General features: G+C 46.0%; 2 protein-coding genes across 9 annotated transcripts in view; one reads left to right on the forward strand and one right to left on the reverse strand.

Annotated features, from left to right (window-relative positions):
* ELF1 (E74 like ETS transcription factor 1) overlaps positions 1 to 17,774 on the forward strand; it is a 526,009-nt gene that overhangs the window by 382,945 nt on the left and 125,290 nt on the right. For all 8 annotated transcript variants that reach the window (XM_078657401.1, XM_078657393.1, XM_078657397.1 and 5 more), the window contains one exon: positions 11,572 to 11,752. In XM_078657401.1, the coding sequence (XP_078513527.1) occupies positions 11,572 to 11,752 (181 nt within the window). The remainder of the gene's footprint in view (positions 1 to 11,571; positions 11,753 to 17,774) is intronic.
* LOC144771692 (large ribosomal subunit protein P1-like) lies at positions 4,230 to 4,680 on the reverse strand. The gene has a single exon (XM_078656032.1). The coding sequence runs from the start codon at positions 4,630 to 4,632 to the stop codon at positions 4,294 to 4,296; it is 339 nt and encodes a 112-aa protein (XP_078512158.1). The 5' UTR covers positions 4,633 to 4,680; the 3' UTR covers positions 4,230 to 4,293.

The raw sequence follows: 17,774 nt of genomic DNA on the forward strand, positions 1-17,774 counted from the left end.
TGATCCTGCTCTACAGGGTGATTCATTTACTGCAAGAAGTAGACTCTTAACTGTTATTCAAACGCTGGCCCTTTTCTGTCTCAACACAGGAAGCCCTTTATTGGCTAGTGTGCCTCAGATCCACGTCACTCTGCTGAAGACTGCCCACCACGCAGTAGAGCACCTCCTCGCGTTTTTCTCAAGTACAACCAGTGCATACCACACTGTTTAGACAGGAATGTCCCCTGCTTGGTATATAGACATGTCCTCCGCTCTGTGCCCAATTGCGATTATCTGGTATCCCATTTTTTTATTTTTGGCCCCAGTCTTTCACTAAATTAACGTGTGTATGAACATCTAGGCCTGCCTGCCTTTGACATGAGACTGGCCCTAGACTTGTCCTGGAGGGGCACACCAGTGAGTCCTCAGTATTGACAGAGAACTACAATCCCTCTCACAGGTTCATGCATATAGCATGGTTTTAGCAGCATGCAATGTTATGCATTGATCTTTCTTTAAAAGGCATCTTTAGCAGTGTCATAGAAGTGGAAGGTTACCGGCCCATTCTTGTGAATTTCTGCTGTTAACAGTGAATGTGGAATCGTAGTGCTGAGAGCCTGGGCATGTGGAGGAATGCTTGTTGCACAGGGTCTGAGTGTATGGGCGTACCTAAGTAATACAGACCTGTGGGTTCCATTTTAGAAACCCCTGGTCTATTCATGTGCACATAGAGGTGTAGTTGCTTTCCCAGACAGTGGTGATGTATTGCTGTCATTCTAACCCTGGACAGAGGAAACTCAGACGCTGAAGTGAGGAAAGAAGAGACCCTCAAGCTTCTCCTTTAAAAATTGGATTAGTTCCTTTTGAGACAGAGGGCTGCTGGGTAGTCTTTCTGGCCCTGCCATTTGCTGGATGGTAGGGGTGAAGGGTGGGACTGCATTTTTTGTTGAAGGGTCCTTTACGTAAGGGCCAAACCTTAATTTCTATTCCTGATCACTGTCAGGTGTGGCTGATGGTCGGGTGTGAACTGATCACATCTCTCTGTGTCTATGTTGTGGGTGCACCTATCTGGGGACAACCCTGCTGCGGAAGGCATCACTCAAGACAAAGGCTGAGTTTGGAAGACAGCCTGAGGAGCACACAGTAAAAGAGGGCCTACCCAAAACCAGTTCTGAAAAGACAGAATAAGAATCCACATCCCCTATATGCCATCCCTGTACAAGAGTGGGAGCCACTGAGTACTATACAGCCAAAGTTAGTGTCTGCCTGACAGCCAGCTTCCTATAGCGGAGGGGACATCACATGGAGTCTGATATGGGGGAAGAACTGCCTATCTTGGCTTGAAAATCTGAAGAGTCTACCCTGAGCGAGAGGAAAGGAGCGAGTCTACCTTACAGGAGGAGCTGACTGCTGGTGTGGATAGAAACAATTGACCCTAGAACTGTGGTCTGTCCACCAAGAGACTCACAACTAATGTTGCTGGTGGTCTAGCCTGGGAGTCGCTCATGGAACACAAGTGAAACGCTACATTTCTGAAGCATGCCTGAGCGGCTCCGCCATCATCTCCGACATCACAGTCATGGCACCAGTCACCCGAGATTGCCTGAATAACCGGCTCACTCAAGAAGATTACCCCCATAGTCCTGCACCTTCATGGAGGACTGTGTAATCCCATGTTGCAAATAGGTCCAGCGTAACCACCATTAAGTCTCACCAGATCGGAGGAACCTGCGCTGATGTCTTGAGGACTGTGCCAAGCTGCTTTCACCCACCTGGCCAGAGTGGCTTTGCTCTATGCTTCACCCATGCCTAGCACACCTCTGGTTAGCACAGGTTGAAAGCAAAGGGCCTGCTGCGGCTGCCGTTGCCCAGAGAACTGGTGCAAAACTCTTAGGCTGCTCCAGTCGTGGAAACTATTTGGTAAAGGAGAGAGTGTACTGGACCTCCACCTGCTACTGCACCACAAAACCCTAGATCACCAGAGGTGGGTGGGTAGAGACAGAAGAGGCTAGCCTGCTACTATATTAGACTTACACCCATTCATCGGGTACCTGATAACTTTTATGTTGTAGGTGGTATTCTGTCTTATAGTAGAATAAAGTACTTTTTTTTTTTTTTTAAAGAGAGAAGCTGCAACTGTGCTTTACAGTTATATTATTCGCACTGTTGGCATGTGGGATGTTGTGTGGAGTGCTAATCCTGCCTTAACCCCACATTGATCTCTCTGAAGTGCTGAGCCTGTGACTGGTTGCCGTCGCTACCACTGAAAGTCAAGTGCTGAAGGGGATATACTTGGCTGAGTTTTTTGGCGCAATGCTAGGATGGACCCCTGTTTAACACATACCCGCAAAGAACAAGCCTGGCTTCCACCACCCATCTGCATTAAATCCAAGACCTGCGACACTATCTACAAGGCAGTCAACGCTTGTACTACACCATACCTAACAACCAAGAGTAAGACTGCTTAGGGAGAGAACAGAACTGTGTAAACTAGAAATCAGTAAATCTAGTTTGACTGTGTTTTTAATAAAAAAAAAAATAATGCTGGTTTTAAATTTGATTAGTTAGAATAACTAGACCTCGGTTTGCAGGACTAGGCCTAGTCAGCCTACATTCACATTCATTTTATATTATATAGAAAGAAATGTGATTTTAAATTACACAAACATGTTTCCTATGTGCATGTTTCTCTTCTGTGTCTTTCCAATTTAGAAAATAAGTGAAATCGAATTAATTTCACTGTGCTGTTTACTTGCTGATATGAAATGTATTAATTTGTGTTCGTTGAGAAGAAAGCCGTGTGCTGAATGTGTAGGTATTTGCAACAAATTCAAGGCTATTTGCCCAAAACATCAGTTTTACTGTCTATTTGTATTTGTTGCACAAATGTCACGTTCTTTCCTTCAGTTTCTTGTATATCTTACCATATTTATGCATGGAAGAAGGTGTTCCTAAATGTTTCTTTTTTGATGTACCATATTTTCTTGAAAAGCTATTGGTTTATGTATATATAATTTTCTTAGTGTAGCTCAAAAATGTCAGAACTCACCATGTCGAGTGTGGGGATTTAACTGCCTGAAACCCATAAAACGCATCTTTTTTGGGGGGATGCACCAGACATTTTGCTCACTTCCACAAAGTCACACTCCACGTCGGCATGCTTTTTTTTCTTTCTTTTTAACTGCGTTAGACTGTCTACTGATTTAATAATTAAACTATATGAGCAGATTTTATGCTATTCCTCTTGCTGAACTATACTTCTGTTCTGGCTGTTCATTTACTTTGAAGGATAACCTTATGTTAATCATCTCGCATTTGATGCATTATTGGTGCTGATTTGAATTTGAGTAACTACTTTTTGCCTTCTATAATTATTCTTAAATTTTAATAAACCTTTATGGTTTTGACTTCAAACATTGTCCTGTGAAGGTTTCTTTAATTGCTTCAAAGGCCATCGTCTTAGGAGACTCACACGGCCCCAGTCCAGCATCTCAACTCTTTTGATGTATTAATTAAAAGCACAGACAAGAGAAAGAAGGGAACATGTCAGGTTCTCCTAGGATTTGGTATGCCGCCCCCCATTGAGATCCATAAGACTCCTTCCCTCTTCCACTTTTACGAGTAGAAAACCTAGGTCTTCAAAAAATAAACTATCACAAAGTACCCATTCGCTACACCATGAGGTTCTGAGTCACTTTACTACCTATTACGGGGCCTCCCGATATACAAACAAGTAGTATCCCCCCAGTATGCGACAATGGAGAGATGTGGATAAGACTAGAGTACATGAGTCAAAACTGATAGTTGCCCCACACTATTAGTGTGTTGCATCCTATATGAGGTCATTAACCTCAGTCATGGCACACCTAATGGGAGGGGAGAGGGAATGTGGGAGGAGTTGTAGTTTTTTTTTTTTTATAGTTGCCATTAAGATGTAGCCTTTGGTAAATAGCTCTCGGAGTACAGAAGGACGAATGACATGTTAGATAATAAAACATATTGTGGAAAAAATGTATTCTCGCACAGTTTAATGCTTACTGAAACTATGATCAGCCTGAAAGACACACCTGATCCAAGCGTAAATTGAAGTACCAAATGTAATATTGCTCAGTAAAGTTTGTTTTAGAAAACAGAGTTCCCAGTCAGGTACTTGATCATCTCTGAGGAAGTCCCACTTACACCCCACCTTCGCTATCAATCGTAACTTCTATAGTTCACTAATCTGCTTCACACCTAAAGCCTTCTTTTCTTTTTTTTTTTTTTTTTTTTTTTCTTTGTTTTTTTTACTTTATTAAAAGTCTGATTAATGTCCATTTAGTCAAAAAGACCAAAGCCCATGTCATCATCAGATTCTTCAGACTCTTCCTTCTTTTCCTCCTCTTTCTTCTTGTCCTCAGCAGGAGCAGCAGCAGTTGTTGCAGCAACTGCAGCACCAGCTGCAGGGGCACCACCACCGCCGGCTCCTACATTGCAGATCAGGCTTCCGATGTCAATGCTAGCAAGAGCCTTTGCAAAGAGACCAGGCCAGAAAGGTTCCACCGACACTCCTGCCGCCTTAATCAGGGCATTGATTTTGTCCTCCGTGACAGGCACATCGTCGTCGTGGAGGATAAGAGCAGCGTAGATACAAGACAGCTCGGATACTGAGGCCATGGCGTCAAAGTCTGGGTCGCTCTGGGGGGCGGATGGGTGGATTAGAGGGTGCTCTAATCCACCCATCCGCCGCCTCTTTCCTGTAGGATTACAAGGTGCTCGGTTCTTCTTCGGAAGCTAAGGCCGTTTTGGAGCGTACTTCAATCCGGCGACTAGCACCCTCTAATCCACCCTAAAGCCTTCTTTTCTAATTGTATGTCCCATCACATTGTGTACAAGGTTTCACTGCATTGTAGCTAGATTTGCGCTCTGTATGTTCATTCATACATACGTGGATAGATCTTCAACAGTTGAACTGATTTGTTGATCTACAGTGCTGTTTTGTGAAAAGGTGCAAAGGGCCCTGATGGGCATCACAGCACACAGGACATGCAGGAATGAGTTGGAAATGAGGATATTTTGAGTATGTAGAGCAGAGTGCTCACGTTCCTAGGTCGATGCATGACTAGCTCATCCAGTCCAGGACTTTTCCTTACATTCTGCAATTTGTAGTCGTAATTTTAAGAATTGAATAAAAGGGACTACAAATCCCAAAATGCACAGATAAAATTAGACTGGGGGTCCCCTCCCATGGTCCCAGTTGCAAGGAGACATAGTCTGAAGGTTTGTCCTGCAATTAAGCCTCCTGCCCTGCTACCCACACCGATGCACCCGAGGATACCTATTATCCTGCAATTTAACCCCCCCCCCAGTCTTCCCCCCATAAGCAACTCACGCACCCCTTCAACCACTTATGAGCTGTAAAAGATGTACTTGAAGGTGGCTAAGAGAGAGGGGCTGCAGCCCAGAAGGGGTCTGCACAAAGCAACTTCAGGAGCAGTGGCATTTATTGAGATGGTACAGGCATGAATTTGTCAGCTTGTATGCAAATTAGAGGAGCCGTACACGTTCCCTTTCTGCACATTCCCTCTCTGCCCGGGCTTAAAAATCCTAGAACCGTCCAAGAGTCAAGGTGCAAAAAATACCTGCAAAGCGTGTGTTACAATAAACTTGGAAAGGTAGGGTTACCAGCAGTAGCGGCTGCTCCCGGACGGGGGTGGTGGGGCGGTAGGGGGAGTGGGCGGAAGGGAATGAAGAAAAGAAAAGGACTTCCATGCACCGGCTGGCCACTGCCTCTCCTTGTAATAATGTAAATACACCACACTGACGCTGGAAGTTTCGTTTCAACTTCTTTATTCCCCGGAGCGCCGGGAGCTGTGACCGTTAACTACAGCGGTCGGCGGCGATCACAAAATGGCCGCCTTCTGCTTCCCGTCCCCTCGCTTCCTGTTCCGGGGACGGAACACTAGACCGCTACCACATATCTCCCCCCTTTATGCAATAATCAAATTTTGTACAATAAAGTCCTTACTTCCAGTTCATGTCATAGTCCTTGAACTTCTCAGGTACCTTTACAGTCCTTCCAACTCTGGTTCTCACCACTTCCTTCCTCTTCTGGTTCCCTTCTGTCTGACCTTCTCCCTGCTCCTTCTCTTTCTCTGTCCATCACGTCCTCACTGCGTTCTACCTTCCACCCGCTCCTCGTACCTTCACTCGTCCCGCCTTCTCCTTCGCTGTCTTCCACTTGCTGCACTCCTTCTCCTACGTTCTCGTTACCCCTTCCACTACGTTCTCCTTCGCTTTCATCTCCTACTTGCTTTGCTCCTTCTTCAGTTTCATCTCCCCACTTCAAGATCTTGCTGCATTTGGCCATTCTGTCCTGTGACCACACCTTTCCGTCACTGAGCAGGGCAGACCGAGCGTAAGGCTCCAGCACTTGCAAGGGTGGTGAAAATTTGCTTTCCCCCTTCTTCTTGAGGATGGCCAGTTTCACTCTCACCCAGCCTCCCTTCTCCAGCTCTACTCCTTGAATGTTGCGTCTCTTGTTAAAGTGCATCGTGTATACTTCTTGTGCCTTCTCTAGATTTCTTCTGACCACGGCCGGTGACCATTTGCTTTGCACCACTAATTTCCTCCATGCCATGTTGTCCTTCGTGAAGGCTTCTCTTCCTCTCAACACCTTAAATGGGCTGTATCCCGTGTTTCCCGGGGTGATACGATAGGCCCAGATCATCTTCTCCAATTCCTTCTCCCAGTCCATTCCATCGTTGATGGCCGCTTGAATGGTGCCCATGATCACCCGATTGAAACGTTCCACCTGACCGTTACCGGCTGGATGGTAGATGGGCGTATGTTTTACCTCTATGCCATTCCTGGTCGTGAAGGCTATCCACTTCGCCGAGGTGAATTGTGGCCCATTATCACACGTGATGATTTTCGGGATGCCTTCTCTGACGAACGTGGTACGTAAGAAACGCACCACAGCATCAGTGTCCACATTCTCCATTATCTCCACCTCTGGCCACTTGGAATATTTGTCGATGAGAACTACAGCATACTTCTGTGTTCCTTCTTTGTTGAGGATGGGGCCCATGATGTCCACTGAAACCATTTCCCAAGGTCCATCCGGTACTGGGAATTTTCCCAATGGTGGTCTTAACATGCTCTGTGATTTGTCCGCCTTGGCACATCACTCGCATCTCCGCACATGTCGTTCTATCTGCGCATCAATGGCTGGCCACCAGTACGCCTGCCTGGCGAGAGCTTTGGTCTTGGTGATGCCCTGGTGCCCTTCGTGCAGTAGAGTCATCAGATGATCCATTATGCCTTGTGGAGGAATCACCTTGTCGCCTCTGAGCAGAAATGTGGGGTTCTCCGGCAATGATAGTTCATCCCTTACTTCCCAGTACTTCCTCAGTTCTTCCTTGAGGTGTCTCTTTTCTGGCCACCCGTGGACCACGTATCCTTTGATGGCCTCCAAGTCGACGTCTTCTCTGTATGCTTCTTCCCACTCCTGGGCACTGATCACTTCCTCCGTATCCTGGATGGTGGCTACCACATATCCTTCCCACCTTTGTTTCTCACTGCTATGCGCTTCTTCCATTGCCGCTGCTCTGCTCAGGAAGTCCGCCACTTTGTTCTGCGGCCCAGGAATGTGTTCCACCTCGTACACAAAGTCCAACAGTCTAAGAGTCATTTTGGCAATTCTAGAGGTCGCGTGAGCATGGCCACTTGACGTCAGTACTCGGACCAAGGGCTTGTGGTCCGTTCTGACTAGGAATTTTGCTCCCCACAAGTACTGTCTAAATCTCTCCATCGCCCATACCACTGCCAGCATCTCCTTCTCTATGACACTAAACTTCTCCTCGTTGGACGCAAGCGACCTTGAGGCAAAGCTAACTGTCGATGTTTCTCCGTTGTCCGATTTCTGCATTAGGACCGCCCCTAGGCCACGGTCACTGGCATCTGTAGTGAGGATGGACTCCGCTCCTGGGTCGAATCCCTTCAGGGGAATGGTGGTACTCATCTCCTGTTTAAGGGCTTCAAACTCCGTCTGTTCCTCCTGGCTCCATAAGAATTTGTTCTTTTCCTTCAGGAGTTGGCGTGGGAGATGCGTTTTCGTGGCAAAATGGGGAATGAATTTACTGTAGTATTCGGCCATTCCCAGGAATGACCGAACATCCTCTTTCTTGTTAGGTGTGGGGGCGTCTTGAATAGCTTTCATGTTGGCTCTTTTTGGCATTATCCCGTTTTCGCTCACCTCATGGCCCAGGTACGTGACGGATTGCACTCCGAACCTGCACTTTGTCCATTCCGCTGTCAGACCATTTTCCTGCAGCGTCCGTAGCACTTTGTGGAGCTTCTCGTTGTGGTCCTGTTTGGTTCTCCCCATTACCAGGATGTCGTCTTGAAAAAACTGCACGTTCTCCACGTCCTTCAGTAACTTGTGCATCAGCTTCTGAAAGACCGCCGCTGCAGATGCTAGTCCAAATGGCATTCTCACAAATTCGTAGCAGCCGAAAGGCGTGATGAAAGAAGAGAGATGGCTGCACGAGGAATGTAGTCGTACTTGGTGGTACGCCGACGACAAGTCCACTGTGGAGAACCACTTGATGTCTTTAGTCTTAGCTAGCATCTCATTTATTCGGGGCAGGGGAAATTTGTCGATCACAATGTTTTTGTTCAATTCCATTAGGTCGACACACAGCCGTACTTTACCATTGGGCTTCTGGGCTACCACCAGAGGTGAAAGCCATTCAGCACTCTCTATGGCTCTGATCACTCCCTCCTTTTCCAGCCTGTCCAACTCCGATTGCACTGCTTCCCTACTGCGGAACGGGATGTTCCTCACCTTGTGCACCACGGGTTTCGCTCCCTCTTTTAGCTTTATGAGGTGCTTGTACTTCGCCAGTTCTCCAATTTGTCCATTGAACACTTTGGGGTACGCTCTCTGCCACGACTCCACGTCGTCCTTCCTTTCCATGTCCATTAGCAGGATTTTTTCAATGCCCCCCGGGTTGAGTTGTATACCCAACGCTCCTTGGTCCTTCCAGCTCAATACTGAGGGGCCTTTCTCGGCAATGTACAATTTGCAATGTGCGTGGCGACCTCGGAACTCGAACAGGAGGGGGCAAAATCCCAACATGGGAATTCTTTGTCCCGTATATGTGACCGGCCTCAAATCCATAGGGTGCAGTTTCTCCTCGATCTTGGGTGCGAACTTTTCTTCCCATACTTGTCGTTGTATGATGGAGATGGGTGCTCCGCTGTCCGCTATCATTTCCAGGGGTATCCCACCGATGTGCATTTTCAGTCTGGGTTTGTCTGTTCCTTCTCCTTCCATTTCCAACACCTGGACATCAATATATAGGAACTCTTCCTGGTCCTCCGCGTCTTCTTGGTCGTCTGCATCCTCTCTTTGTTCCTGGTCGACATATCTGACCATCGCTCCTTTGGGTTTTCGGCGGCACACCTTCTCATAGTGCCCGAACACGCTGCAATATGAACATTTTGCCCTGAACGCAGGGCACGCTTTGTCATTGCCCAGATGTGCAGTACTGCCACACCTGTCGCAGCTCGGCCTACCACCTTTATTCGTCTTATTGTCCATCTGGGTGTTGTAGTTGTTGTTGGGTTTTCTTCCGTCTTGATTCCTTTGCTGGTCTCTCTGCCTTGGTCGTTCACCTCTCGACGGCGTCATTATCTTGCATACTGTTTGCGTCCCACCTGCTTCCTTCTTGGCTGCTTGCGCACAACGCTTTGACAATTCCGCCTTCTTGACCATCGCCCATATCTCTTTGAGGGGAGCGTCTCCATTTACCCACAGTTTCTCTTGGACGTGGGAGCTGGTAGTGTGCATGATAATTTGGTCTCTAATGAGGTGTCATGTAGCCTGTCAAATTTGCACGTGAGGGCCAACCTTTGTAAGGCTACAACATACTCGTCCACCGTCTCTCCACTCCTTTGCTTTCTTTGAAAGAAATTGTATCTGTCTATCGCGACGCACACGACTGGCCTGTAGTGTGCGTCCAGGTCCGCAATAGCGTGACTGAAGACATCTGTGTCAGTGGCATCCCTCTCGCCTTTAACTATGGTATCATAAATTCTGATCCCTTCTGGGCCCAAGCTCTGCAATAGTATTTTTTTTCTCCTCTTGCTCGAGAACGGAGTGTCGCCTTCCTCTTCCAAGGCTTCGAGATAGTTAGGGAAGTACCTTTTCCAGTCTTCCCATTTCATCTCCGGTTCTCCGCACTTTGTCAGGAATGGCACTAATTGGGTGAGAGAAGAAGACTGGACCGCCATCTTGGGTGCACCTCTCCGATTCGCCGGAATGGGGATCGTCCGGCCAGGTGGGCTCCCCGGCGTATGCTGCTCAGTTGCGTCCCCTTCACTGCGATCACTGCCGCTATCTTCTCCCCTCTCTCTCCCTGAGGGACCTGGTAATGCCTGTAGACTGTTCCCTTTGGTTGGGTTCGTCGAGCTGGGCGCTTCTTCGCCTGACCGCTGCTGCGCCAGGTTGCCGGGCACACCTTCTCGACAGCTAGGGATGGGGTGTACCACTTTGTGGCTCTATGGCTTTTCCCTGCGCCCAGAGCTCTGCACAGCGCTGAAGGTTGCGTGTCCTCAGCCCTTTCCCGCAGAAAGATGCTCCTTGTCTCACTTCTTGTCTTCTTGTCCGCTCTGTTCGTTGTTTATTCCGTGTTGGAGCGCTGGCGTGTGTTCGCGCTCTTTTCTTGTGCCCCTTCGGCTCCTCTGCCACGCTCCGGGTGCCTGCCGCGCTTATGCAAGCCCGCGTAGCCTTTCCGCGGCGTGTGTCGTGTGTGGGGTCTATATCTCAACCCTCGTCGCCATTGTAATAATGTAAATACACCACACTGACGCTGGAAGTTTCGTTTCAACTTCTTTATTCCCCGGAGCGCCGCCTCCTTCTTCCTGAATCCAGCAGGAAGCCCCTGGGCACACAGGCACCCCTGAGCCAGTCGCAACGCTGCAATGCAGCGTTGTGATTGGTCCGAGTGCTGTGGTTTGGCGCCCAGATGGGGACTGGGAGCCTCTGCATGTTCCTCACCAGGCTGTGTAATGCAGCCTGGTGGGGAACATGCAAAGTGCGCATGACTGCTTGGCCAACCCACAAGGGCCGGCCAATCCGTCATGAGCAGTTCGGGAGTGCAAACCACTCCTCCCCCTGCTATGGCCAGCCCCGCACCGGCCACAGACTGCGATAGGAAACATAAAATAACGATAATAAGGTTAGAATATTATCATTTTATTTTTCCTTTTGACCAGTGGGGCGATGCTCCTCCGCCTTAGCGTAGGACCCGCCACTGGTTACCAGAAGACTTCATATCATCCTTAACACAGTGCTTCAATCATTGTAATCACGAAATTTCCCCCACTTGGTTTATCAAGTCTACGACTACAGGGTGACAAAGGAATCTGGTACTTTCGTTTATTAGAGACTTTTACTATGACAGCTATGTGTGAGACTTAACTAAGTGCCGACTAAGTTCACTTCGTCGATGTAGAATGATGCAAAAAGCATAAAGTCAAAAAGGTTTTTTGTTGTTTCCAGTACTTTTGTGTATTAACGTGCTTTCCTATTTTTTTTTCGTCTCGCAGCTGGGCGACCCTTCCATTTTCCCGGCCGTCATCGTGGAGCATGTCCCCAGCGCTGACATCCTGCACAGTTACTCGGGGTTAACCTGCACCGATGACCCCAATGACATGATTACCGAGAGCTCCCTGGATGTGGCCGAGGAGCAGGTCATCGACGACGACGATGACGACATCACTCTCACAGGTGAGTTAGCCAAGCGCTTCAAAGTTCAATGCGCTTTAAACGGGAAGGTGGAGGTAACGTAAGGAAGTTTCCACTCTCTCGTTGTCTGCAGATTGCAGCGACAGCTTTTACAACAAAAAAAACATAAACTAAACGTCATTCAGTAACATTAACATTCGGCAGCCCTAGGCGCCCAAAGGTTCGTATATGTGTATCGTCTGCCACCTGGTGGCTACGTTCTGAACTACCATTGAAAATGGAAAATCAGCCTATCATCGTTTGGAGCGAGTATCTGTCGCTGTGTTAAGAAGACTGAAACATGTTGTGAAGGTTTTCCTGCGGCGTTCACTTCGCAGAGGTATTTTAACTCACATCGTTATTTCTCGTGATTCTTGATTAATTATTACCCACTGCGAATATTTCCTTCATCGCACTGCAGGAAGGGTAACCAGTAGTATTGTTTGGATGTCAACACTTCTTAGGCCTTGCCTTTGAGTGAGAGTTTTGCTGCACCTGTAAACACCGATGCCACAGGATGCGATCTATAACTAGGGTGTCCTGCTTTTGAGAAGCAAAAACCGGTGTCTGGCCTGTTCCGATATTATATATATATATATATATATATATATATATATATATATATATATATATATATATATATATATTTTCACACATTTAACCGCTAAGCTTGAATAACATTAGCTATGGCAGGACCTCCAACCCGAGCCCCCCTGCCCGCCTCCTCACTCTGTCTCCCCCCTGCTGCTGCATGTCCAGAGAGTGGGGGGGGGGTCTCAATGGACGTTGCAGGGGTCCCCCCTCAAGTTTTGTTACGCCACTGATGCAACTAACCTCTTTCTGCGCTGCCCTGAACAAGAGCAATTCTCGCTTGCAGAATGAATTGACCTTGGTCCCAAAAACTGGGACATGTATTCAAAATTAAGAGAAGCTCCGGAACACCAGGACAGTCCTCTGAAAACCGGTAGTATCAGGGCTCATCCGCTCAATAACTCCATTCAAGGTTTTACTGCTGAATGGCAGGCCCGGTTCTAAGACTTTTCATCTGGATGGGCCAAGAGTTTGTTTGGGCCAATTCGGGGTCAATTTTTGTCAATTCTGTATGCAGCCTACACACCCAAGATTTTCATGATATCTTCTTCCAAACGGGCCTACTGTGCGTCTAGAGAGTTATTTAAGAGTAAGAACTGATGTCTATACTCAACAGCCTAACTATTCTAATTTCCAGCAGGCTAGGCTTTAGCACCAGCACCAGGATTCTGAGCAGAGTGTAATAGTAGTTCAGCTCTCCCTGTTAATTTGTTTTCTCACCCACCTCTACCTTGTTAATCTGTTTTCTCACCCACCTCTACCCCCCAAAACACACCACTCAATTTCAGTTTTATAGACAGTGGAAAAAACATTTCGACTTTCAGACGTTGAAATTAAGGAAGCACTTAAGAGGGACCTTCTCCGTGGCCTCTTCTGCTGTAACTGGGTGGGCCAAAGGTCATGTTTGGGTGGGCCTGGCCGACTTGGCCCCCCTGCTAGAACCGGGCCTGCTGAAAGGTAGGAATTACATGTCATTTTTTTGTTTTCTGGAATCAAACATTACTACATTTTTCCACTGATTATTTATGAGATGTGGTCATTACTGCAGGTTGGAAGAAGGCAGGACATATCACATTATTGTTTTGCGAACCATTCTCAACCGGGGGAAAATAGCTCGTTATTCCCACAACTAAAAAATTCCAATGTGTGCTAATTATTGCACAATTTGGAACACTGGTCTGTGCACAAGCTCCTCTTTGGCACAAAACAGGATGAGGATCACACAATGAGCGATACAGAGAAACCACCAGTCAAACTATGCCTGCGAAATATAGTGGTCATTGACAGGCAAGAGACTCGCATGCCATCTTGCAGTAAGCCATACTGCTGTCGAGTTTACTGTTACTTCAAGATAAAAAAACACCAAATTCAGGAACACAGCTAGACTAACAGAAAAAATGGGGGGAGCAAACATATACTAGCAGTAACTTTCAGATGGAGAGGACAGTGCGTTTGAAGCTCTTTTCCCCCTCTATTGAATTTTACAGTACAGTTCATACTTTATTAATGTTTGGACAAAGTCTTTAAAACATACATTTTTAAAAACAATAACATATTATATATAAATACACTTTATAAATACCAATTCATCATACTTCAAACAAAAGTTTACAGAGGGTGAGTATCCAGGCATGTGTTGTGCCCTCTGAAAGGAGAACTTTGACTTCTTGGGCTCTATGATAGTCTCTGGCTGAAATCATACATCTACCTGCTGCACCTTGGATGTAAGGCATCTCCCAAGTTTTGGCCTTGACACATTCAATAGTTATCACCATTGATTGAGAGATCACCCGTATCTTGAGAGACATAATTCTTTTTTTTAGGTTAAAGTGTGTTTTTTCAAGTGTACTAATTCACACACAAAATTAAGTTGTGGGCACCAGGAAGAATCAACCTGAGGGCATGACTTGACACTTCTGTATGAGAACTCATTGAAGCCCATTGCTTATATTTAAGGCAATTTATCCCCCTTGTGTACGGGATGATAACCGATCTCCACCCGTAATAGAAAACATACCACAGCTAGTACCCTCACATCCAGTAATTTGATAGCCCTGGGCCTATTTACCGCAATGTAGGGGAAAATAACAAACCCCTACATAAAAAAAGAAGAGCAGCATCAAAGTTTGCTAGTTGAGATCTTGAAGGCACTGATAACAATTTCTGCTGTAACCATTACACAGGTAAGAACTTTGTTGTGACTGTGAAGGAAAAAAATTGGTCATCTGCAACAGTCGGAGCTTGAGCAATGAGAATGAACAGATTTTCCACCACCAGTTCTGGTAACTCTCACATCTGCCAGAAGGACATGATGGATGGCTGTCCCTTCTGACAGAAGCTGCAGGGGGAAGTGGGGTATAAACCAGTTTCTCGGAACATCTGTATCTTTGACAATGTGAGGAGCTAGTTTTCAGCAATGGTCCTGGCGTAGCACCGAGATATAGGACTTCTTCATAGATGAAGACCCATTCACTTGCTGCACACCGCAGATGCTTTTGTGCTATTTATGTTTATCTAATAACAGTATTTGGTACACTTAATCATGGGCTACAACTCAACACCCTGACTATTCGAATTGGGATTGCAGCTCTAGTCTCAGTTGCATTTGTCTTTTTCTGTCTGGAAGGACTCAATTTGAGCTGGTTCTACCAGGTTTGACCTCATCCCAATGTTTTCTGAGCTGCCACAGGAGCCAAACCTATTACCCATGCACACATAGGGGAGGCTCCTCCTAAATGGCGGAGGAGCGTCACCCACCTAATGTGAGCGCAACTGGCAAACGCAAATAAATAAAATGGCGTATGAACGGCTTTTTAGTTTGCCACCGCTGGCGCTGTGGGGCTGAATCTTACAAATGCAGGTTAACTGCACTGGTCTACAGTGCGCATATCGGATTGGCCAGCTGTCGACGCCGTCTAATCCAACATGCACACTGCAGACCCAGCAATCAAATGGCTGTGAAACTTGTCTCAAACCAGTCTCAAAATGAGCACAGGGTAGCACGCTCCAACCACTCCTGGAGCTTCTCTCATACTGGACATAGCACAAGAGCAGCTCCAGGATTGGTTGACTTTGCGTTAGAAGAGCAGGAAGAAAGTCATTCCATTTCCTGCTTGTGGAGTCCAGGATTCCGATCCCAATGAGGAGAGACATTCCGGACGAGGGCCAGAAAGTGCTGTGCAACATATATGGTGAGTTTTTGGAGCATCACGCTCGCCATATTTTAATGTTACCCAACCGCCACTCTACACGGCCACTGAGTTATAGCTATGTAAACTGTGGTTAGCAGTATATAGATGAGAATGAGATTTATCATATTCCATCATTGGTAGGCATCCATCTCCGAGAGACTGTCCTTTTTATGAGCAAAAAAAAAAAAAAAAAGAGTAGTGGGGATTATTCTGAGAATAAATACATATATTTTTATAATATATAACTTGTGTGGTGTCCTTTCATTTGATATTACAGGATTGCATATGGTAAAACAGCTGGCTTCACATGTCCTCTTGAGTTAAGCCTTTAGGCTGCTTAGTCCATTCTACCTCCAGGATAGCTTGTCTATAAGGTTGACTTACAACCACCACCATAAGGGATTGTTTGGACTGATATAAGGTGCCCCCAGAACTGGAGACATCATACATCAGGCCAACTTCTCACACTTTTTAATTATATAGTCAGATGAGCATTGTGAGTCCTCCTTCAGTTTCATGTACTCTGACCATTCACCTCTCTCCAAGGGATTTATCATATTCCATTATTGGTAGGCATCCATCTCTGAGAGACTGTCCTAATGTTAATAAAGAGTGAGTGACAGCACTTGTTCTCAATCTAAACCCTGTTAAACCAAGGCTTCACATGCACCTGCTTCAAGCTTGTCCACACTTACAGAGGGGCTGGATATCTCTCCTAGCCTGGCATTCTCTGTTATGTCATCGAGTTTTATGCTGGAATCAAACCCAACATTCCTATCAGTACATCATTCTGTAATGTTCATCTAATTCTACTTAAGAAAATCAAAGCTTTTTACTGCCATCCCATTTCAGACATAGTATTTTTGTACCAATTAGGAGCATGGCAACATTCATGTTGATTAATTCCTCCTTCTTACCACTTTAACATCATTACCAAGAGTGTCCTGAAGGAGAGAAGAAATGAAAAGAGTGGCAGTATTGCTACAATTAGGAGAGTTGGCGTAAGTGGGAATTCTAGGAGGGAAGTGTCAAAGACACTCTGTACTTACAGCAACTCAAGTCTTAAGAGGTTTATTAACAAAAGAAAAATATCTGTGAATGACGGAATTGGCAAACGGGGTGCCCCGCCAGCAACCACAATATAAGTGAGTTCTACTAGGCAAAGGCAGGACACAAATATATGATATTCTACAAATAGGTCTTCAGTGGGAATCAATAGTTTCCTGAAAGAAAGAGATTACATAGGTCCCTGAGACTAAGATCTTGAGAAAGAAGAAAGATGACATTCATCTGTAACCAGACTGTACATGTTTTTGGCTGAGCAAGCTAATCAACACATTTTCTTGTCTCAAAAGTCAAAACGTTTAGGAGAAGTGCTAAGCATTTTAGACGGGCACTTTCTTTAGGCACAGTGAGCATAAGCAAAAAAACCTAGCTGCATCGGTTACGGGCCCCTAAGGGCAATGCTTTTCATTGACTGACGTTAGCTCAGAAAGAGTGAGGCATGTCAAATCAAACATTTCGATTGGTAGCACTAGATGACATTGCTTTAATCCTAGTGCGAATCAAATGCTCAACACCAGTTTTGAATAATTCTATGTCCGGTTGAAAACCAAAGATTACTGTGGTACTTTCTCACGAACTGTCACAGCCCGTCAACTATTAATAGGAAATTGCCATTAGTCCTTGATACAAGTTAAAATTGGTAGGCCCACGTCAACTGCTATCTTATGTGTGCACTCTCACCATAACTGCAATGCTTAAAAATAGAAGAGGATCCGAGACCTTGAAAAGCTACACCTGAAAGGCCAACCGCTCTGATGTTTTAGTCTTTCCTCAAAACTCAACTACAAATTGTGAATCAGCACATGGGACATACTGTCAAGGCAACATTTACCCCAAATGTCATTATATGTATAGTCTCATGTATGCCAGGAACGTCATCTAGTACCAGGTTGATCCCAACTGCAGTTGTCCTTCAGTAAGGCTAGTGTGTGCTAATATAGTATAATACCTGCCTTCTACGCACACTCACCCCCAGCAGGATGGGGTTTGGTAGTTTTGTGCACAGAGAATAGAAATAAAGGTAAATCTGGAGATGTGTTGGCCTGCTTGCGATATGGTTTCTTAGACACATGTTAGCCAAAGTAGGTGGCAGGATGCCTGATTGATGGTTCGAATGACTTTTTGGAGAACATTTTCAGCAAAGTGTTAGCATCAGGTATATCTGCTCGCAGTTCTCT

This window comes from Lissotriton helveticus, chromosome 8 (genome assembly GCF_964261635.1).
Source record: "Lissotriton helveticus chromosome 8, aLisHel1.1, whole genome shotgun sequence".
Classification (NCBI taxonomy): domain Eukaryota; kingdom Metazoa; phylum Chordata; class Amphibia; order Caudata; family Salamandridae; genus Lissotriton; species Lissotriton helveticus.